Source organism: Diorhabda sublineata, chromosome 8, assembly GCF_026230105.1.
Source record: "Diorhabda sublineata isolate icDioSubl1.1 chromosome 8, icDioSubl1.1, whole genome shotgun sequence".
Lineage (NCBI taxonomy): Eukaryota > Metazoa > Arthropoda > Insecta > Coleoptera > Chrysomelidae > Diorhabda > Diorhabda sublineata.
The window spans coordinates 22,118,734-22,142,898 of NC_079481.1; the positions used below are offsets into that span (position 1 = coordinate 22,118,734).

Genomic DNA, 24,165 nt, shown 5'->3' on the forward strand with positions numbered 1-24,165 from the left:
ACAATGTGACTCGTCACTACCCTTATAATAATACTCTAAAAAGGATGTCACTTTGTTTTGAGGTCTTCTGTCAACATTTTCGACACAATGTTTTTTGTAGTTAATTTGGCGTGATCTTGGAACTTTTGGAAATTTCTAAAAAAACATTAACAAGCCTACACCATTTCAAATATTCATTTCACCTTCTCCATAACCTTCTCAGTCTCTAGGATTACTGTTTAACATGAAGACAAAAGAATCAAGAATAAAAACTTACAACCAACACAGGGAGAGACGTATTGGCGTCGTTGCAAGACCTTGAACAGACTTCAATTGAAAGGATGCATGGACAGAATAGGCAATCGGCTATTGCTTAAAAAATGACCCTTCTAAGCCTTTCCTCGTCGTTTCTTATTTTAAATAATTTGATAAATATATATAAACAAGAACAGGCAATCATGAGAAGTCTTCATCTCAAACTTTAAACTTATTTTGTTTGAAATTTGAGATGTATGTATGTATGGATTTGGGCTCTCGTATACGCTGCGACCCAAAGGATCTATTGTGTCCATCTTTCTTGCTGCTATACTGGAGAACCCTGTGTTTATAGCTGATCCATTAACCCCATTCCTTTTGATAAGTCTAGAATGTGGGATGGCATTAATTGCCAGAGATCTTCGTCTTCTATTTCATACGCTCCCAGGTGTAGTGCTCTGGAGTTCCTCAGTCTTCCACACTTCGAGAGAATGTGGGTAGAGGCTTCGTCCTCAGTTCAACAAAACCTGCATGCCGCATCATCTGCTAGGTCAAGCGTCTTTAGGTGTTTGTTGGGGCTACAGTGCCCCGATAGGGCTCCTGTTAGTATTCGTAGATTGTTCTTACTTTGGTTGATACATTCAACAGATCTACTCTGGTTATAGTTATCTAGAAGAGTCTTTGTCTGTGTCAGCTCAAATTTGAGATGTTTATGTTGACGTTTATATTGCATTTTTATATTTTCATCAGCTTGATTATATTTACAAATGTTTCAAAAACACTTTATAAATCAATTAATGTAATTGAAGTCATTATTATTTGATATATGGTACTATAACTAACCTGTGGAAAGCGTATCTGTATCTCTTATCGTCTACAGGAACAAAATCCATCATCAACATATACTCTGAATGTAAGTCAAGTCCACACAGTTTGACTTGGAATGTAGGAAACATTCTTCTACCAGCTTTTGTTACAATCATTTCAGTTCCTAGACTGTGGAATTCGTCCCAAAGGTGTTTCATTTCCAAAATGGCACCAGCGTTGACTAATGCAGGACTTGTTGAATTCAAGCTGCAAAAAAATTATTTTGGTGATATAGTTGATCTATGGATGGTAATTTCAACAATTAAATAAAAAGATTGACCTAATTCATCTTATTACGTAATCCAAGAAATATAGGTGAATTATATTTATAATTTGATTCAATTGTTATTTATATGAAAAGCTATGTTTTTTATTTTAAAAACTTATTATTCATTTTTTTATATACTACGAGGGATAGTACTTGTGAACGTATTCAGAACGTGTTGTCATACGAGTACTAATTGAGTTGTTCACAGATACTTGAAACATTCATCTCGGTCAAAAAATAGAATTAAATCGCGAACCTTTTCGTGCTCTGAGTTTCTATGACATAATTTGACAATCGCTCAAAAGAAGCTCGTGTCGATTGGTGCAAAGAAATGCTGAAAGAATTCAATCGCGATGCAAACGATGTCTCTAAGATCGTGGCAGGCATCGAATGATGGTTCGATGCAAACCCGAAACTAACCAAATCCAACAAAAATTTTTCGCACACGACTTACTTGAAAGCAAATGGTCACCTGTTTTTTCGGAATAACTGGAAACTCCACCACTGCAAGTAGAACGGTTAATTCTGAATGGTACACCAGCATTTGTTTGCCAGAAGTGTTTGAAAAAATCAGGGGAATCTAACGCAGAAGAAGAATCATTCTCCACCACGAAAATACGAATACTCACACGTTAGCTCATACAAAAACGTTTTTGACCAGTCAAAACATCGAATTGACGGGTCAGCCGCCGTATATTTCTTGTTTAGTTAAACAGTGTTGCCGATAGCAAATCGCCTTGTCTTACTCCTTACTCCTTTGTTAATGACAAACCCTTGCGTCGCCCATAGTCATCTTATTTAATGTTCGTTGTTTTGCATCTATACCAGGGCTTCTTAAACTGTTGGTCGCGACCCCCAGGGGGGTCGCGAGACTACTGAAAAAGGGTCGCAAAGATCTGATACTTTTCAATCATTATAAATAAAATTTTAAAATTGGTATAAACACTACGTACAAATATAAATACAAATAAAAATCATACAAAATACTATTGTAGTTTTATTATAACTATTTTTTGAAAAAAGTGGCAATGCAAAACTGTTATGTGGGGCCTATAAATGAAAATATGGAAGTAGCATTTAAAATAATAAATACAACGCGCTCCTCGATTTTCAACTGAACGTTTATATGGAGGAGGGGGTCGTTTAAAATTTCCTAAGGTTGAAGGGGGTCGCTATATAAAAAAGTTTAAGAAGCCCTGATCTATACCTTGTTCTTTTAGTGCTGCCAATAAATTGTTTGTTATTATTGAGTCAAAGGCCTGTTGAGAATCGATTAACAGCATCTTTATGTCTATTTGATGCTAATGTGCTTTTTCCATTATTTCTTTTATTGTATGTGCTGCGTCTGTTGTTGACTTACCCCGTGAGAAGCCACATTGATATTGTCCCAATATTTCTTGAGTACTACTAGCTACAACTCTGTTTTTTTAAGTTCCACACACTTTATTTTTTTTATTGACACTTTTGTTTATTTATTTCAATTAAAAAATGAATTTATATTTCTATGGATTTTATAACTTTAGTTACAAATTTGTATTAAATCATGGTCTACGACTTGAAAACACGCTTTTTGGAATATTTTTTACTAATCTTAATTTCCCATTCAAGCAAATAAAAAATATTATCGAAAAGTTTAAGGCCGCTTTAAATCTCGCATAATAAAATAAGTGTTAATACATAATCTAATTCTATCAAAGTTTCCTCAGAAAAAGGGATCGTTAGTCTGTCAAACGTTTAAGCAATATTGGTTTTCCTTCAGTAAACCTATCTAATCTAAATTGTGCTTTCATACTTAAAATAATTACATTAACGAAACACAGTAGCACACAAAGAGTCAATGTCAAGGTTACTACTAATTAATATTGTTATATAATAAAAACAAGACTGTTTTTATTTCGTTGGTATCTTTGTTTATAACCAGACCAATAATAAGTTGAGGTAAAAAAATAACCTTCAAAATTAAACATAACATATGTTTAACAATATTTATTGTTATAAACACAACAATAGTGAAATTTTTAAAATAATATAATAATAAAATAATATTCAAAAAAGGCCGATTGGTGAAAAAAATTTTCCTTTAAACAAACACTACGGTATTCAAACGACCTTGCTTGAAATTATTTCCTGAAATATAGCACTATAAAAATTTTCAGTGTAATATTCAGACGAGGGTAGATTTTGGACTCAATTATTGGATTATGAATTAGGGTTTGCTCATAATTTTCATTACTTATAAAAACCACTGTCACAATTTTAATTTTCTATGACATAGTACAAGCATAATTTTCATACGAAGGTTGATTTTCAAGTTTTTATAAAAAGTGAAACGGAAATGAACACGTTCAAAACAAAATATTTAATTGCTTTCCGAAATATTCGCTCTTAAGATCTATATGTTTTTGCATACGTTCACACCAATTTTAGAAACCTTTTTTCTAATCTGAAGCCAATATCGTAGAAACGTGGTTTTGATATAATATTTAGCACCATGTTGAGGTGATATGAATCGCTGTGCAAACATCATTTGTTTTACAGTGAAGAACAAGAAGAATGCATTTGGGGATAAATTGGATGAATAACGGAAATGTAACATGTTTTTCTCCTTCAAATATTTAGTTGCTTGACGTACTTTATGGAAGCTGGCATGCAGAACCTATCTGGAGCATATCTCTCTCACACCTAAATGTTTGAAATCTATTGTATTACAGACTTGGATATCCTAAGAGACGCAACTATCTGTCTTTTAGTCATATGTCGATCTTCTTTAATCATGTTGCACACAGCATCGATATTTCTCGGAATCACAACCGATTTTGGTCGACCTGGTCGACATTCATCAGTAACGGACGTATAACCATGTCGAAATACTGCAAACCAATTGTTTTTTTTTCTGATGGCGCTTCATTACCAAAAATTGCACGAAGCGATTATACGCATTGTCTACTTTCGTTATTGTCATCGATATTATAGTATGTATTCTTATTGTTTTCCAAAAAATAGTCCCATGTTTCAAACAATATAATGTTCTGAAATTTTGCTATATCCAACGTAAGTCAGTACACGTGATTTCCATTTTTTCACAAACTTGATATTTTTACTTCTGTTATCAACAAGTTACTCAGTCAATTTTTAAATTGCCACTGGCCACGCTGTAACAAATTTCAATGTTCACAAATAAAGTGGTGTCACAAGGTCACAACACATAACGCCAGATAGGTATTGTATGATTATACAAGTTTCAAAGACAACCCTCGTACGTATATTTTTCAAAATAAACTATTTCTCACTCTGTGCTACTGTTATTACTAAATATGAATCGATGCAATCAGTCACCAATTATTCTTTGCTAGGAATAAACATTTTTTTTTATTATTCTGTTGAAGTGCATGAGGGATTCTTTCCATAATAATTCTGACTACGTATGATTATCATTTTACAGCTTTTTCAAAAAGGATACAAAACATTACAATAATTATACAGGCATAACATTGCTAAGCGTGATACTGAAGTTCACGAGACTATCTTAGAAAACTGACTGAATAAAATAGTAGATAACCAATTGGAAGAAACTAAAGCAGCTTTAAGAAGGGGAAAAGTATACAAGGACATGAAAAAACTGAACAGAGATCAAAAATATACCTCAGTTTTATAGGCATTCAAAAGGCATTTGACAGCACCCGAAACAATTAAATATGGAAAAATTTACAATAAAAAGCAGCTGGATGAAAAATAGTGGTGGAACAAAGGAGGAACCAGGTGAGGAGAAGTAATGACCAATACGAAGATTTCAAGACAAAAAAAAACTAAAATAGGAAGGAATATCGAGTCCGGCCTATTAAAAGAAGTAAAAAAAAAGTGAAATAGATACAAATAGGATACAGAAATATGGAAATCGAAGCAATCTCTGAATGTGTTTTTTCCGGCGATTTAGAGATTTAGAGCTTTAAAAAATTGTTACAATTTGTAGACAAAAGCTGGTAAAAGCTAAAAACAAACATAAAACTAACTAAATAAAAATACAAATAAAATATATACAGAAGAAAACATCTGAATTTATGGGTAATAGTAATTGGTAATAATTAGTATATAAGTCTACAGCAAAATTAAACCAGAATACAACATGCCCGGATTTAAATATTATCATTAAAATAGAAGTCTTTACAGAGTAGAAGGCACGTTCCATTAAATATGCCCTCAAATTATTGCGGAATGCGGGGAAAGATGATATCGATTTAATTTCATTTGGCAAGCGATTGTGTATTTTTTTAAAATAAAAATATTGAGCCCTTAACTAGATCTGAACGTGGGATAGGTAAGTAAAGATCGTGCTCCGCATTCCTAAGTAGATAGCCGAGTGCTGAGACAGAGAAGATGAGAATCGCACCATGATTTAAGGGTGATTAGTTCACTAGGTATGGTCCTATGAAGTGTTGTAAGATCAGGGTCGCTCTGAGAGAAACTAGTGTCGTCTGCAAATAGACATATATCACCACTGATGTCTAGATAGGCGATGTCGTTAATATTCAGAAGAAACAAAATAGGACCTACTACTGAGCCTTGGAGCACTCCACATTCTATTGTCTTGCAAGAAAACAAGCTCACTTCTGCTGGTAAGGTATGACTTGAACCTTGTGAGAAGTGTTCCTCTGAAAACGTAGTACTGCAATTTATTGATTAAAATATTATGATTAACACAATCGAAAGCCTTAGAAAAACCACAAAACATTGTTATAGTGATGGCTGTTTATGCTAGAGTAGAGATTAGCATAATTTATTAATATAGAAACAGGCATCAATGCTGAAAAACATAAATATAAATATGGAAAAAACAAAAATAATGATAGTAGGAAAAAAATAAGAAGAACTTAAAATATGATTTTAAGGGGTTAGTTAAACAGAAATTTTCACCAGATTAATCGAGAATGCTGAAGAAGAAGTCGAGTATTAGTATTTTTGAAAAAGTAGTTAACGTCCTTTAAAATGACTTATCGGTCAACATCCTTTTCCATTTAGGAGTTGTGAGCGCCCCAATTAAAAGATTTATTTAATTAAGTTGAAAACCAGCTTGCAAACTGTTTCCTCTAAGAAATAAGTATGGCGTGGTATTAAATATGTTTGAATTTTCTATAAAACCGATGTATATAATGTACGTTTTCGAATTAATATTGAAATTTTCAATTTTATATATAGGTATTACTCTCATGCTAAATTATTATCCATCACTTACTTTGTATGATTTTTGTTATGGGTACTAATTCTATTGTTATTATCTATTCTGTTGGTATCATTGTCGTCTAGTGAAAGAGCATCTGCTTGATCCAACGGAGAATAAGCTTTTCTGTCTTTTCCAGCACTCTGCAAACAAGCTGAAACAAAATACATCAATAGTAGCAATATCTCGTAAATTGATATACCAATATTATTAGGAAAGTTTCAATTTAAAAAATTTAGACTTATTCTATATTATTATATTTATTCATAATAACAGTTTTTATATTTTTTACTGAGTAGGAAGAAATTTTTCATTTCAGTTAAAATTTATACAAATTAAGTCATTCTAATAATTTATTTATTTTTATTCATTTATATTAATATTTCAGGTATATTGACCCACACACCAGTATAACTTTCATAACAGTCTGTATATAAATATAAACAAAAAAATTACTGCCTAGTATAAATTTAACATTTCAATATAAACCTTGAACTAAGTTATATGTACAGTGCTAAATTTACCTAACAATTTCCGTATTTTAGAAATCTATTTAAAAATCAGGGGAAAATAATTTACAGAGATCTACCATAATCGGTATTTTTTAGATTCAATGACATGTTCTGTATTTTAGGTATTACCCCCTATTATCTCATTAATTTATAGACTAAAGAAATGTTTGATTTTCAAATTTATTCCTGTATCTGAAAGTATAAAATATCCATATTCCAATCAAATCCCTGTAGCTACCAACCACACATATAGAAAACGAAGTCGAATCTAATAGATAGTTCTACGAGGGCACAAGAAAATTTGATCTGCCGAAGTGAAGGTTAGGTTAGGTTAGGTCCGCTACATCTGGAATACACTGATGAGGTGTTGCTTGTAGTACATCTTATTTGACTGTAGTTGTTTTCAGTGAACTTTTACACTAGCTTCTTCTTTCCTGAACACACCTCCAGTAAATAAACTCTTCAGATTTACGTCCAATTTAGTAACGGTGTTCATCCAATATTAGTAAAGGTTTTCCTTTAAAACTTGATATCACTTCCATTGTAAGAAATTTATTTAAAAAGAAAAATTACAAAACAACAATATCGAAGATGCAAAAATATTAATAGATATAATATACCGACGCACCAATAGTATGTTCACGATTTTTTCTTTAATATCTGGATGCTTAACAATAAATAAAATATTAAACATAAACATTTTAATACCAATTTCTACGAATTATCCCTGCAAGCTGCAAATCCCCAGAGCTACCTGTAGAGTATGTCGAGTTAAGAGTATAATATAAAATTCCCGTCATAATTTGCTTGACTATCACTATAATCGCATTGATAAGAAAGTATTAACTCTTTGTTACTCTGTTGGAAACTCTTTTATAATTTTTCTTCTTCTATTTACAGTAATAAAATTTCAAGCTAAATACGGTGCGCTCTACTCACGTGCACTCGATTTACGAATTCACCAACTACACCTTTTTTTTAATAGTAAAGGGGCTAGGTTAGTTTAGGTTAGGACAAAATCATCGAGAAGTCTCACAATTTAAATACCTGGGTATGGACCTGTCGAACCAGTGAAGGACCTAAGAAGCCAGATCAACAAAGCGACTACCGTATCGGGATGCTTAAGGCAGACAATATGGGCGAACGAATACATGTAAAGATAGCAAGGTTAGGATCTATAAGACTTGTATCAGTCCAATCATGATATACGGAATAGAAACCAGAGAGAAAACCAACAAAACAAAAAGCATACTTCAGTAAGAAATGGATGGACAGCTAGCAGTCCACCTCCCTAAAACTGATACAGAGGAACCTGCAAAACTAACAGATCATGAGATCTTAAAAATAAATAAGAAGAATTAAAGGGGTCGTGTGAGATCTCCTTCCAAAATTTATGTAACAAATAATATGGATAATCTTCGAACTAATTATACCTGTGCTATTTTTGCCTATTATTGTTATGTTAGAACTAATATCACGAAATGAAAGAGTAATAAAATTGCTACAAGATTAATCAATAGCAGATATCAAATTCTGGATCATTCTCGAAATTCAGTAGACAAATGTGAGGTTGGCGGTAACTACCATTTAAGGCGTAATAATGTTCAATCCTCTACCATTAATAACAAATCCATTAAAAGACCGAATAGGTAAATGTGTTGGCACAATTCATTGAGATTAATGAGATTCATTTGCATGTAGTAGAACGCTAGTGATGGCGATGTCAGTCATTTAAATGGCCATATTTACCTCATCAATATAAGGTACTGGTTGAAGGGAAGTCCCATATACATTTATCAAGCATATAAATGTATGGGCAGATATGTATTATTGTATTTATCTTGTAAACCCAATTTATTGACAGAAATTCAAATAATATTTCATCATGTTATAGACTAAAATGACAACTGCTGCGATAACTATTAGAATCATTAACAGAATCTAAATTAAAACACAATTTTTCAACACAACAGAGTTTCTTCAAATTAAGCTGCTCGAGTACATACAAATATTTGGAACCCATTTTTTCTCAGATAGCGTGGGTGTATACAATGACGGGAAAGTTTAAGTTATATTCTGTTGTTACTTTGAATCGAAGGTTTTTCAAATGCAACCACCAATTATTGGTTACTTGTACCATAGAACTGTAGAGGAATGATATGACTAGAGAAATGGTGGTGAAAAAAACCAGAAAGATTCTAATACTGCCAACAGATTAATGGTGAATATTTCGAACACCTCTTGATATAGAATTTTTATCTCCAGAATTGAACATAAAGCTTATATCATGGAGCCCTCATCAAGACCAAAAAGTTATATACTCAGCAACAGCTTCTAATCCTCAAAAAGGCCCAGATTCGTCCATCTTTGGAGTATTCCTCACTCATTTGGAGCTCGACTCTCAAGCATCCGCTGAGAGAGAGGGAGTAATTCGACTTATAGACAATCCAGAGTTGACCAGAAACTTGAACTGCTTAGAGTATAAAAGAAAGGTCGTTGACCTGACTCTGTTTTACCTATACTACTAAGGCAGATGCTCTTGAGATAGAATTTTCATCTTCAGATTTGTAACTTAACCCTGGAGTATTCGCGCCTGTTGCTCCAAGTTACGTAAATAAAACTTCTATCAACTATAATAAACACAATAAAAACAAAACATTTTGTATATAAAAAAATATCTCATACCGAATGAGTCGACAACCTCACAAAAAATAGAGAAATTAACTGAAATCAAACAATACCCTATGGTTAATTATAATTGGAAATATGACTATAAGACTTGCCCTACAAAACCATATTGCTACTATGATTGAGGTTCTGAAAAAGAACAAAAAATTGCGCATGAAGAGCGTTAAGTCAAATATAGCTCAACTTCTTACTTCTCAATCAACTCAATGAACAACTAGATAATTTTCGACAAACAAGAAGGAATTTATAAAGTACTGATTTGAATCGAGCAGCTTATCGATACGATTTCAGTATTGATTACTGCGTTTGAATTGTGCGAATGAACGTGGTTTGCGAATATTGTGGCACATTGAAGTTTTCCGGAGAAATGCCAGAATTGTGCTGCCTTAGTAGGAAAGTGAAATTGCTATTATTAAATCCGCAACATGATTCATTGCATTCACACAAATACGCAATGATTGTTTCTGAAGGACCTAATTTGAGGCAGATATTATCGAAAACGAAGATTTAATCCGACACTTATCTTCATGTGCCTGGCTTGCCAGCGTACAATTTAAGACTATTGGTTGGCTCCGTGGTAATCATGATTCGAAACATAAACCAACTAAAACTGTGATGTACGCCACGACAATAGGTTAGTTGACAAAATTTGAGAATTAGTTTAAAACTATAGCTTAGTATCTATTTCACCCCAAAATAAATTATTTTAAGAAAAATAGGTTTTTTACGTTAGTATTTTGAGTTTTTAGAAAGGAACTTGAGTTTAAACGCGAAAAAGGCCAAGACTGTCATGGTGTCACATCTCGCGAAACACCTGTCTTTGTTTATAACAGTCAATTGTGTTTTTTAATAAATAAAGAATTTCTCGTATTATAAATTCTGTACAGTCTTAATGAGAAATTACAACGATAATAATGCCAGACAAATTATTTATATACGTTCCAAACAATAAAGAAATACAAAGAAAGTGGTTAAAAATGGCAAATAGGCAATATGCTCTTACTTTATCAACTAATTCCACAAAATATTTGTAACAGATAATTTTGATGTTAGTATCAAACTTGATGTATACATTTATAAATGTATAGTAAAAGGAATGAATTTTGCAAAATCTACCATAATATACCAAATATAAAATCAATAAATTATTTTCAATCCACAGTGGGTAAATACAACTCTCTGACTGGTAACTGCTAATTAAATGAGACTGTTTGTTCTTCACATAATACTTACATATAAGTTTTAGCACTGTGGACTTCCGATAAACAAAAGTAGGTGTTGATTGAAAAAAATTTGTCAATCGACTTTAATTTTGGGCAAATTACTGCCATTTGCTTTGTTAAATCCTGATTCCCTGGCAATTTATACCTGTCTTTCAAGATTAAACTAAGAACAAAACTTTATTAATTTCACAATAATTGTTGAAAACTCGAAATAACCTGGTTACTTTATACGAAAATGACGTCATGCTTGTCTGATTGGTGTTCAATATCACGTGATTAAACGCCTCATTTGGTCGATTTTATTTTCTAAAAATATTATTAATCTTTTATTATTTTTGTAGAAAAGTTGTTTTTTTATTTACTAATTATCATGGTCAATCACTTAAAAGTCAAAGCCATCCGATTTATTCTAAGTGGAAACAAGCCTATTTGAAGGTGAAGAAATTCTCATTCTGAGGACACGGAGATTCCAACGAATTTGCCGTTTGAGCTTAAACGACTTTAGTTTACGATCCGTCTTGAGTTCGCCATGACCATTAACAAATGACAAGTCCAATCTTTGAAAGTTTGTGGTCTGAATCTAGACAATCCACGTTTTTCCCATGGTCAATTATATGTGGCGTATTCTCGGGTGGGAAAGTACTTTGCGTCTTTTGCCTGATAAAGAAGCAAAAAGTGTAGCCTATTATAAGGTGCTTCACTGAAGAGTGCAAACTATGCACCAAAATATCTGGCAAAAAAGATTCACTAAACTAAAATACTTAAGTTTTCTTTGTTTATATTTATGATCCCAATAAAAAATTTAACTTAATAACATCAAAAATATGTTCGTTTATTGCTTCTAAATGGGAACAGATTCGCCGGATTAGCTAGTTATAAATAAAATAGTTCTGTTCATAACGCAGAAATCAACTGCAAATACACAGAAACTTTTATCAAACGGACAAACTTGAAGTTTGTCGCTGGTTTACTTAATATTCAAAAACCAAAATGTTTTGGCAAAATACTTCTAAATGCTTCATTTATTTTTAATCACTTTAAAAGCAGTTTGACCAAGACTGCGACTGGACCCTGCAAGACCAAGATTCCGACCAAATACGCAATTCCAACATTAAGAATGACCCGGCGATGAGATAAATTGGAGAATTTAAAGAATCTTTTTTGCAGCCACAATTTCATTTCGAATTTATTGTAGATTTTCTTATTTATTTTAAAATGAAGTTTACTTCACCAATATACCTCGTAAATAGAGAGGAAACTTTCACTTGCTTTCAAGTTACTAATAAAAATCATTCACTGACTTGAAAGCAGCAAGACTTATTCCGTTGCCAAGATCAAAACCGAACCGTAAGATCACACTAATCGTTCTTTTTTCACCTAAATTACCATTGGCTTGAAAAACCAAACGCATATTAATCATTTTCTCGGATTTCGTGCCATATAAATACGCTTTTCGGGCAATATAAATCAAATGACGGGCTTACAAATATGCAATGTGTTTAACTAATGAGACCGTTTGATTTAGAGAAATTCTTTAGCGTCGAGTGCGAGGCAATTAGCTGACGAGTATAGCGTCGCGTCGCCGGATAGTGACTCCTATTTTACCGTTTCAGCTTCTGTTTATGAAGTACAGGTAATTCAGAAAGATAAAAATATTATGTTTCAAAAGATACTTGAATACTTCATCATTAGATTGAAATCCTAGCTATCTTTTAAGAAATTTCGCTAAGCTGAACTCAGTCTGATCATTATTATACAGATAGCGAGAGAATCTCTTATATTCATACATACATTTTTTTAGCCAGCAAAAATATTATATCGGTCATACGTCCGATACCAGAATTGATAATAGGGGTCCAACTAATTGCGTTTTCAATCATTCCTGCCAGATAGGCTCTTGCATTCGTGACAGATATTATGTTTGAGGATATCAAGCTCTGAAGCTTGTTGACATTAACTTTCAAGAAAAAATAGATCGGTTGAATCAAACGATCTGACCGGTTCATGCAAAAACCCATAGGAGATCCAAATATGTAGCTCTCAAAATTCGGATATAGATCATACGATATGCGCTGTTGCTTCATCCTGTTAGAACCATATATTCCCCATTTCCAAATCGTTTAGTCTATGAGAAAGTCGCTGCTCATGTCTCTGTAGCTCCTTTCTTTTACAGAAGATTGATTAATTCAGGACATTTTAGAGATGTTGTTTTTCCAAATCGCGAACTACTAACAAGTTTTTTTCTTTTAATGGTGATGGTATTTCTTACGTGGAGTAGACAAACTATGCATTCATTTTCTTAGGTTTGCTAACGTGGTAACCCAGTGTACTGTTTTTACAAAGAAGTCTGGATCTTCGGCTCAGGATTTGGTCTTATCTAGAATAAAATATCACCATCAGCGCAAATTCATTTGATGGGTATTGAGGTTTGGAGACCAGAAACTTGGACTGCTTAGAGCATAGAAAAAAGGTTGCTGAGTGATACTACCGCGGTAGATGCTTCTTAGAGCTGTCATAATCCTACCCAGAGCAGTATCTGCAAGACCTACTCAACGGGCAGACGTGACTCACGAAGCCTGCAGGCGCCCAGAATTTCATCGGGACTCTTTGCAAAAGTGCAAGCCCGTGGAATCAGCTACCAAGGCACGTATTTCCTGAACAATATACATCAGTTCAAGATCAATATCCACAGCCGTCTCCATACGGCAGACCCCATCAAACTACCAGAGTGTGATACGGTTTACTTTCTTGTTCATTCTTATCACACGAACAAAGCTAAATGTAAAGAATTGTTGTATCTGCAATACATACTATAAAAAACGTCGTCGTCATTGTTTTGAAATTGGCATTTATTGTAAAAATGTTTGCTTTTCGACATTATTGTTGAATATATCTGAAAAAAATCAACAATAGGCAATTTGTGTTGATGAAGACAATGATAGTTTCTCCCTGGTCACACACTATTGTATTGTACAGGGTGCGGCAGTGGAATGTGACGTTTTTCGCTACACTGTACCTACTGATTAGAAATTTTGTTGTAAAAGAAGTGAAAATCTTTGAAAAATAATACTCATTGAATACAGTTTTTAAAAGTTTATTGTTTTAAAAATTACTGATTTTAAATGTCCACCATTAAACATTTTCAATATTTTCTCGGGCGTGGTTCGTAACTGCACCTCCATCAATTCTTCTTACCTCCTCAGATATGTTGTTCTTTAGTTCATCCAGTGTGCGACGCTTGTTAGAAACACTTTAGACTTTAAGTAGGCCCATAAGAAATAATCTGGAGGCGTTAAGTCAGGAGAACGTGCTGGCCAAGCAAGTTCTACATTTCGGGAAATTAATCTCCCAGGAAACTTATTCCTTAAAAGCTGCATAACTATTCTAGCGGTATGACTAGTTGCCCCATCCTGTTAAAACCATATATCGTGATCTTCAACTGTCAATCTACGTAATTGTTGGGTTGCAATACCGCACCAAACCGTAATTTTTTCAGCATGTAAAGGTTTCTCATGTAACTGCATTGGTTGTTCTGCACACCAATATCGAAAGTTTTGTTTATTAACAAAATCCGATAAATAAAAATGAGCTTCATCCGACATAATTAAATTATCCATCAGATCCTCTCTTTCGCCCAACAATCTTACGAATTCCCTGCAAAATGCTGTTGGGTGCATCTTGTGGGGATAATTTATGCACAATCTGTATTTTATACGGATGAAATTTAAGATCATCATGTAAAATACGACGTATTGTACGATCTGATAAGTTTAGAACCCCTGCATGTTTATTAACTGAACGTGTTGGACTGGCTGTTACTGCTTTTTCAACTCTTCGAATATTTTCAGGGGTTCGCACAAGAACCAGCAAACCTATCACATACAGTTCCAAGCGCTTTGGACCGTAATAACAGACTTCGTTTCAATGTAAGCCGTTTCGGCCAACACGCTTTGATTTACAGGATAATTCTCCATAGCTACTAAACTGCATACAATAACAAACACATCAGTCATAAACTTAAAAATAGAACTCTATTACTAAAAAAATTGCATTCAGAGGTGCTATAATCCTACGAAACAAAATCTAAATATAATTCAGATCTAATAGAGGAAATGTGAGAGTTGTTTTCGGTTTAAACGGAGGCAACGGTTGAATATTATTCCTTACAAAAGCATAACGGTTCACACTTCCAAAAGAAGATGCGCAAAGCTAACTGAGGTAAAAACCGAATACACTAGCCAGCTGGGAGAGAAAAAGGCAAGTAAGTAAATCAGTAGCCCCTCTTTTATGAAGACTTTCTTACGAGCCTACAATGCAAAGGGATAATAGGCCTGTCGATGCCTTTGCTCTGCTTCTGACCCAGAGCAATGAAAAATTCGTATTTTCTAATTTAGTCATTAACATTAAAACATCGTTTGATTTCTGCAACTGATTTACCGTTGTCCGAATAAAATCGTTTATCACAAAAGCGTACGTTATGTTTTGGAAACAGTCGGTCATATATGGAGAATATATCGAAGGTTCCACCCTGCTCAAACGCTGCTTCAGCTATCGGCTGTTGATTATGACTGAGTGACGATGCAAGGAAAACGAGCTTCCCCGACTTCTTCACATAATAAATACCCGTAAATTTGGTTTTTTTCTGTAGATGATCTACCAAAATACGCATTCAGCATCCCATCACACGATTTGTAAGATATTTTCTGTTGAATATCGTATTGTAATAATTTTTTTTTATTTTATCTACACTGTGTAGATAATTATTTCTGGTTGAGTCTTATAGTATCTATATTATACACAACTTGGTATGAAAGACCAATATCACCAATTAATAGTCTCGAGTCAATATTGGAACATGAGACTTTTTTAAAATTTTCGTGTTTGGTAGCGATTTTGGGTGCTCTACCTGTATGTTCCTCTATACAAGACTGTTAACTACATTTAAACTCCCGACTCAAACTCTCTACACGTTGCTCGATACAATCTATTCAGACTTATTAGTTTCTAGCATGAGTCTATACATGATACAATCTGAGAAAATGAAAAATTCAATATATGTAATTTTACTATGATATGATAGACAAATATTAAATTATAATGAGATACCACTTTCACTTATCTCTTTAAAAAAAACCTTTTTTGTGGAAATTTATGTTAAGGATATGTATAAACTGAAGAAAACGATCATTGATATGTCAAAGGACTTACCTTCAATTTGTTTCATTGGCGTGACGTTTGAATTATATGACCAGCTCATATCGGTTGACGAATAACCAAAATGAGACTGATATGGCACCGCCGAATCCATATTCTGAATTATCAATAAACACAGGCTCTCTGAAACAAAAACAGAGGCCATTAATATTATTCTATTCTATAAAATTATTCTATATATAATAAATAATTTTTCAAGTATAGAAGGCACAACTCAAATATCATCATCGAGACTTTAAATACCTAGTCTAATTTTATAGCTCTCATATTTTTCATATTTAAAACGGTGGTGATAAACTCGTTCCCACTGCTCCACTAATCGGATTTTTAAATTGCCAGTCGCCAGAATTTCACCCGCCAGGGTTCATCTAATCCCTACAGGTGAAATGGTTGCCAGGTTTTTATATCAAAACCAAAAAGAAAAACAAATGGTGTACTTCATTTTAATATTTAAAAGCAACATTTATATAATAGTACCTAAGCATTTGATATGCCAAGTATATTATTAAATTCTCGAAAAGACATGTTATGTACTTTATAAAAAAATAAGTTTCTACAATTAATATGTATACAGTTCACATTGACTAGCTCATTATTTTGAAAAAACCTCTATCTGTATAGGTATGTACATTATATATATGTAATCCTTATCTTGAAATAATTATTCTGCTCACTTCCTTTACGAATGCTTTTTAATTATGCGCATCTTTCCTTCTGAATATCAAATTCTCCGTTTCAGCTGTAGCTTCCTTTAGCAACATCTCTATAATGTTTTTCCACTTTTCAAGACCTTATCTTTGTGAAAAGTAAAATTTTTGTAAACAATCAAACCTCTCCAAGTCACTATCTTCGATATTTTTTACTATGATTCACTTCAAAGATAGAAATAGCAATGAATTATGGCAAATCCACAAGAAACTGTTTTCAGATTGGGGATATATAATGCCTAATAACTATTAACTTATTGTTCCTTACCCACAGATGCAGGTGGGTACTCAAGAAGACGCTGGCGACGAATTTACATGTCATTAGAAGTGATTCTTTTCAAGAGTCAGGTAAAGTCAAGCCAAGATACTTAGATTCCCAACACTTAACTAATGAGAATGGAGATGTTACTCTCGTAAAAATTGTCTTTAGTTCTCTATTACTCTAGAAACAGCTCTCACTTTTTCACATATATTTTGCTCCCCAGTTACCACCGATAGAAGCGACCTACGACGCGAACTCTTCCAAACGTCTACATTAGAACGCTTTACTATCCAGGGTCTGCCATTAGCTGTAGTTAATTTGAACACATTTCAAATAAATTCTAAACGTTCCAAATGCGCATGTTTTGTTCAAAATATATTCTGAGCATTCATTCTTCCACAAACGATTTATATACACTTGACATTCTTATACTTTTTGACGTACCTAAACTGTCTTTGATATTTAGTATCACGAGATAACCTACTGTTGATAATTTGCTTTATTCTTCCTGAAATTATAATTGAAATTAAAAACTATCAAGAAGAATAAAAAGCATATAATATTCAGCTTACTGAATAAATAACTAACCGAAGATTTATTCACGACATTTTTCAAGCAAAAAGTTAACTACAACGTTTTTTTAATTAACGAGGAAAAACACCAGTTAATGTTAAATATAGTACCTAATCCACTTTGTAAAGTTATAAAATCCAAAAATCAAAATCTAGAATCTCTAAATCCCTTAGGTTAGATTAGGTTAGATTACCTAACCTAAAATCACAATTTTATAAATACCACAGATCTTTTAGAAACTGATCGAGGAGAATATTTTTTATTGACCAATGATTCAACTAATAACTAGTAACATAATTTTTGGATCTGAAATATAATTAAATTATTTAAAAAAACTCAGCAGCATGCATTAAATGCTGTCCAAACTACTTTTTCCAGTTGTTCGCCATACATGGCGGTCACAATGAATATTATATTTCGTTGATCCTTTGCCTTTTATCGAATAAACTTTCAACAACGTACATAATTAAAATCCCGAGCTGTATAATCTTCCATCACGAGTTGTCTAATCTACATCACAACTACGATCACGAGATAGCACATTGTAACAGAAGTAAAATTCTTTCCTTGGTCCGAGGATACATTGTGCGTATTCAGAATATATTCAGAATTAGTATCCAATAGTCTACGAACACAGGATTTTAAATCTCCAACGTGTTTTATTAGCACCGCGAATGCATAATAATTTCAACCTGCGCATGAATCTGGTGACAAAACATGGATCATATAGGATCTCTACAGCGAACAAAGCTATTGCCTTCCAACTGGTGGATTGTAGATATTTTTATTTATCGCAATCATTTGCGTACGGGAGTGAATTCGTATCTCTTAGGTGAACAAAAAAGTATCAGATCACAGTGGCCACGTCGTAGCTGTAAAAGCGCAAAACGAAATTCATTCGTGTGGTTCCTCAATTAAGCTTAGATGCGTTTAGAATGAGAATCTCAGAAGATAAGAAATAAAATCAAAATTGTCACAATCAGATCATTTATGACATAACCAATGTGTTATTATTGTAATAAATTAGGTTAAATTCTCAGTAGTAACCTGTAGTAGAATTTAGACCGCGAATATTTTCGTTCTAAGTTCAAAAACCCTTTATATTAGCATAATTAGAAAGTCCATCTAGTTACTGTATGAAAACATGTGAAAACAACGTTCAAGCAGGCAATGAAAGGTTGATTACTTTCGCGAGCACCGTCTCGATAACAGTTGAATTTCAACGCGTTTAATTTGATCCCAACAGATTTAAGAACTGTAGTGAATGTGATGGTCTATCAGCGCCTTTTTTTAAATATTACAAAATAAATATATGATTGTAATATTTCAAGGTAAAAATTAATATAACTAATATTATCTGCCCATAAAAAAATTCGCTTACATTCAAATTTGACTGCAGATTAAAAATTAAAAAAAAAACTGCAAGAAATAAATGACCATTCGATGGTAACTTTGAATCTTTGAAGTATGGGATGATGATGATGAAGTTAAAATTGTGAAAATATAGGTAGGAGATATTAATTTCTAATAATTAGGTGAAAAATGTAAAGTTAAAACTAGTTATCATGAATATTAAATAAATTTGGAAATCTAAAAGAAATTGTTGAAGTGTCCGAAAATATATTTAAATAATAAACGATTATGGTAATACCATAAAATGTGGGGTTTTGATATACACAATGAGTTTAAGAAATGATGGAGAAAGTTCAAAACGCCTACGTAATGGTATTACTAATATCATGATGATTATCAATTTTCCTTTACATTTCAGTACCTATATGTTCACAATATACTTTTTCCACACTCTTATCATCAGCATCTATCATTTGAATCATTCTTAAAGAACAGTTATATCGAGAATTTATTAGTACAGGGCTATTTCTCTATAGACAATTTTTTAATTGTCATTGTTAATTAACATTATTAGTTGATCCTTATCGTACTCGTATACTACAAAGAAGAATTGCGAAATTTGATAAATAATTTTTTTCGATACTAAATTCTTTGGAACGTTTGAAAATATTGCCTTCCAAAGAGTTGGTACAAAGTGAAAAAAGTATTTAGCAACCCTAACGCGAATCAGCTATTGCTGATAGTTTGAGATTATGTTTTACCCGTTAAACTTGAAAGAACAATTTTCATTCATGTATTGTTATTTTTAAGATTTTTAAGGAATTATTGACAATTAGAATACATTTGTTAACTTGTTTCCACCGCGATACAAAAGATAAATAAATTCACTTTTTTCTTAAAAATTAAAAGCTAGCATTCTGAAATTTTGTAAGAGGGAATTGAAACTCAACGTAAATCCATAGCTTTCAAGACTGTATTGATTGTTGGATGAAATAAATATTAAGTGAATTTGGTCGCACCGGCGTTCGTAATGTACAATTATCACTTTACCTTTTTGTGTGATAAATTAAGAAAGTGTGCGTTGAATACAGAAACCTGCAAATAGTGAAAATATCTGAAGGAGCATATGCTGATGATATAGTCCTTATTTCAGAAATGCCAATCGCTTCGGGAGACGATTTTTTCCAATTTAGAATCGTTAACTATTAAAAATTTGCTTTCAGTAGGTACATCTTATGAAGTACGTAAGACTTTTTTCCATAAAATTATGGAAAACTTCGACTGGTCTCTATAGCATCACAAGTATTGTTATTTTATCAATAACAACTGACAGTTTATTATCAAAAATTGAGAGGATAGATATAAAAGAATTGTAAATATTACTTACACATTTTTTATATATAAAAACATTTATATCCCAAACTTCGAGTATATATTCAAATTATGTTCCTAGTTTTAAAAACATTGCTCTGCATTCTGAAACTTTTTTTCAAAAAAGCATTTATACAAAACACAATTTTTATTGTATAAGAAAAAAGAATAAACAATCAATTTATTTGTCTTTTTTCGCTTGTTATCGCCAGTAGCAGTTTCACGTTTAAGGGTCAAACAGCAAGCATATTTGTGGACCATTTTTTAGCGCTTCTTCATCTGAAGAATTTTCTGGTGAAATCTCTTTCTGTGCTCGTCTGAAACTGCACTCGGGGAAGAGCTCTAAATGGTATTGAAGTGACATATTGCAACATAAGACGTGCTTGTACTTGAGGTCCATATTCCTTCTTTGAGATTTGCTTTATTTATTTTTGTTTCAAACAAAACACCATTTTCTTCTCTATCTAAGGATTTAATACAAATTTTTATAAGCCTCAGGTTTATGTGCAGAGGAGGTAAATAAACCTACATATCTACTAAAGGTTTACTAAGGTACTTTTTCTGACCAGCCACGTTATTTTCAAGTTATGGCCAATTTTAACTAAATAATTTTTAACCCATTTGCATAAATAAAGCAATATTTTGTGAATCCGTTTAACAGTCTTGTGAGCAGTACAACCACTTTGAGATCGGCACAGATATTCCACTTGGAATCTTATTATTTTATACTTAGGGCCAATATAGGCATGTTCTGATATGTTTCATATTTACAGCATAACCAACGGGAGCTGATGGCCGTTCGTTTCAATTGAACAAAAAATTGCCTTTAGACTTGTGTTCGAACAGTCAGAAATAGTTGCCAGTCGGTACATACTGCCTATTTCGAAACGTGAAAATTATCACATCTTTTTGTAAAAGATTCCACATCTTCAAATGAAATCCAAGCAGTTGTGCCATCGCTTTAGAAAGATCTGAATTCCGAGCTAAATCTTTTAGCTCTTCCTGCGAACTAAAATTTTGGCTGGACCGGGCTCTGGCTCCTTTGTGTCTTAATTATCTGGTGAGGTTTTGATATCGAACATTGTGATTGTATTATTGAAAATTTTTTCTTCCAGTAGAAATCCAATGAAATCAATTGATTTGAAGTCATCAGTACAACATTATACTGAAAACAGATCCCATGGGCTGTTTTCAACATTGTCATGTTGTTATGGATACATATTGATTTATTTCGATTTTCACATTTCAAACATTTAATATTTCAAAATGTTACGATTTGATTGTAATACTGACGAGAATATTATTGAAATTATAGGTACAAACTTACCAAAAAATTCCGTTTACATTAAAAAATTTGTATGAAAAGCATTTGGGCTCTGAACATGAGAAGGAAAGATGGTACAGAATTTAAAGAGACTACGGTCAAAACAATGTAGAACCTAACAAGTAAGCTGTTAAAAGTAAAATATTATGAAGAAATGAAAGTTATTATTGACCGATTCAAATTCAAATTCAAATTTATGGAAAGAAATTATCACTGAAGCTGCAACAGAAATTCTATCACATAGCCCGCAGTAGAATTAGCTTGGCGAGGTGGGGAAGCTGCTGCTTTCTTGACTGACTTTTTTGTATCGAAGTAAACAACGATGGTTCTGTAACAAATCAAGTTGAATATAACCCTGTACTCAGCAACACTTGTCAAGGAAGTTCAATAATGTGTACCTAAGTATATTAAATAATCTCGAACTTTGACGTTACTTACATCCCTGTAGTATCCATAACTATATTTTGACAAATTTGCTGATAAACGCTACTTTTCATAATCGTTTATGAGTCATGTCAATGTCGCTTCTATCCTTCCAATTTTAATTTTTCTAATGCGGTTGAAGAGCTTCTATAAGGGTATTTATTCTAGCACTTCTCATAGTTTTCCTTTGACCACATTGTTATAAGCTTTAGTTGAATCAACAAACTGTACTTCTCGTTCTTTCTCATTGAATGGGAATAAGGTCAATACAAGTTCATGTGGTCCATATCTTATATCTTATATCTTATCTATATCATAAAATTTCTTTTGGTTTAAGAAAACAATTTCCGTCCTCGAATCAAATTAGAATTGTTCAGTTTCTTTACTTTCAATGGCAACATAAACTGTTTTTTTGCTTATCAAAGTAAAACAAAAAATTGGAAAAAATCGAGAATTTCCATTATAACTCGTGATCGGTTTAAAGAAAATGATATCAATATAAAATACAAGACATATTAAAATGCTTTTCAAATTTAAAAAATTATTTTTGTCATTAGAACAAAATTTCATCTTATTTTAAATTCATTATTACATATCTATATATACGGAAAAAATTTGATTTTAAATTATCTAATCGTAACTATGTTTTTAAATTTTAATTGAATGAAGTATCTCTGGTTCATTTTCCTAGGTGAAAAATGAGCATGACAGTCTTAATGAAGGAAAATTAACGTTCAAACTAGTTAATTTATAACTATCAACAGATTTTATAGCTACTACATACCTTTTGTTTCTTTAAAGTTCAATAACAACAAAAATTAAACAAAAACAAATAAATTACGTGAGTAACGAAGTCCACGCGCACAAATAAATAATAGTTTAATAAATAGTTCCGAAAAAAAACTAATATCTACGTTGACAAGGACCTTTCAGCGTCCTATTTCCCAATTTTTATATCATTTAACATGCACCGAAAACAAAATCACGCTTTTCACGGCCAACTAATATCTAATGAAGATCGTTGATAGACTGAAACTTTGAATTTTCACACATGTTGTCAGCGTAGGCCATGACAATTTTGGAAGCTTTTTACTCCCTCCGCTACTGTGTGTTGCTTGATGCGGCTGAGACATTTTGGGCGGAGCTTAAAGCGTCTCAGCGGAGTACACTCCATGTTATAAGTTCTCTTCACGATATGGTTTTTTTTAATATTATTATTATGTAAATAACTGTTAATGTTTTCAAAATAGTAAAGCATGTTTTCTATAACATAATTGTAAATTTATTAAATATGATTCAGTTGACATTATGTTGACTTTGAAGGTATTAAAATATTAATTACTTGATAAACTCAATTTTAGTGAACTAAAGATTATAATTTATACAGTTAGACTATATTTTGACTTATATATTGACTTTACAAACATTCAACTGTTTCTATTTCCTCTAAAAACACTGGTAAATAAAAGAAAATTTGAATAGAATATAAAATTCTAAATGTGTTATGTTCTTATATATCTTATCAGTCAGAGAATTAATTATAAAAAGATTTCTTAAACGTGGAAAAAGAAATAGTAAAGGGAGGGAACGTGCATAAGTGAGCTTGTAGGCTCGAGCAAGTGAAGCGGAAAGGAGTATCAGGGCCACTCTCTAATCGAAAGAACTTTTTTGAAACTGTGATCATAATCTGAATTCTTGGCAACTAGTCCCGATCACGTATAAAGTTGTTCTGAAACTGATCGAGTTAATCGGGTGGTATATATGATAAAATCCTTTCCGTTCTGGTAGATCAGTGAGTAAATGTGATCAGCTGACGGTTACTTTATTTATTTATGGTTTTTTGAACTTAACACATTATTTATTTCTCATTAATGGATGTGTACTATTTAATCGTCATGAGCAACGTAATTGATAGGTTACTGAGGTTTACG

At 32.5% G+C, this 24,165-nt stretch overlaps 1 protein-coding gene across 1 annotated transcript in view; it reads right to left on the reverse strand.

Moving 5' to 3' along the window:
* LOC130447257 (T-box transcription factor TBX1) overlaps positions 1–23,265 on the reverse strand; it is a 64,099-nt gene extending 40,834 nt beyond the window's left edge. Inside the window, exons 1-4 of the mRNA XM_056783968.1 lie at positions 23,019–23,265; positions 16,216–16,344; positions 6,600–6,738; positions 1,078–1,308 (exon numbers count right to left, since the gene is read on the reverse strand). Coding sequence (XP_056639946.1) covers positions 1,078–1,308; positions 6,600–6,738; positions 16,216–16,315 — 470 coding nt within the window. The 5' untranslated portion in view covers positions 16,316–16,344; positions 23,019–23,265. The remainder of the gene's footprint in view (positions 1–1,077; positions 1,309–6,599; positions 6,739–16,215; positions 16,345–23,018) is intronic.
* Positions 23,266–24,165: the final 900 nt, after the last annotated feature.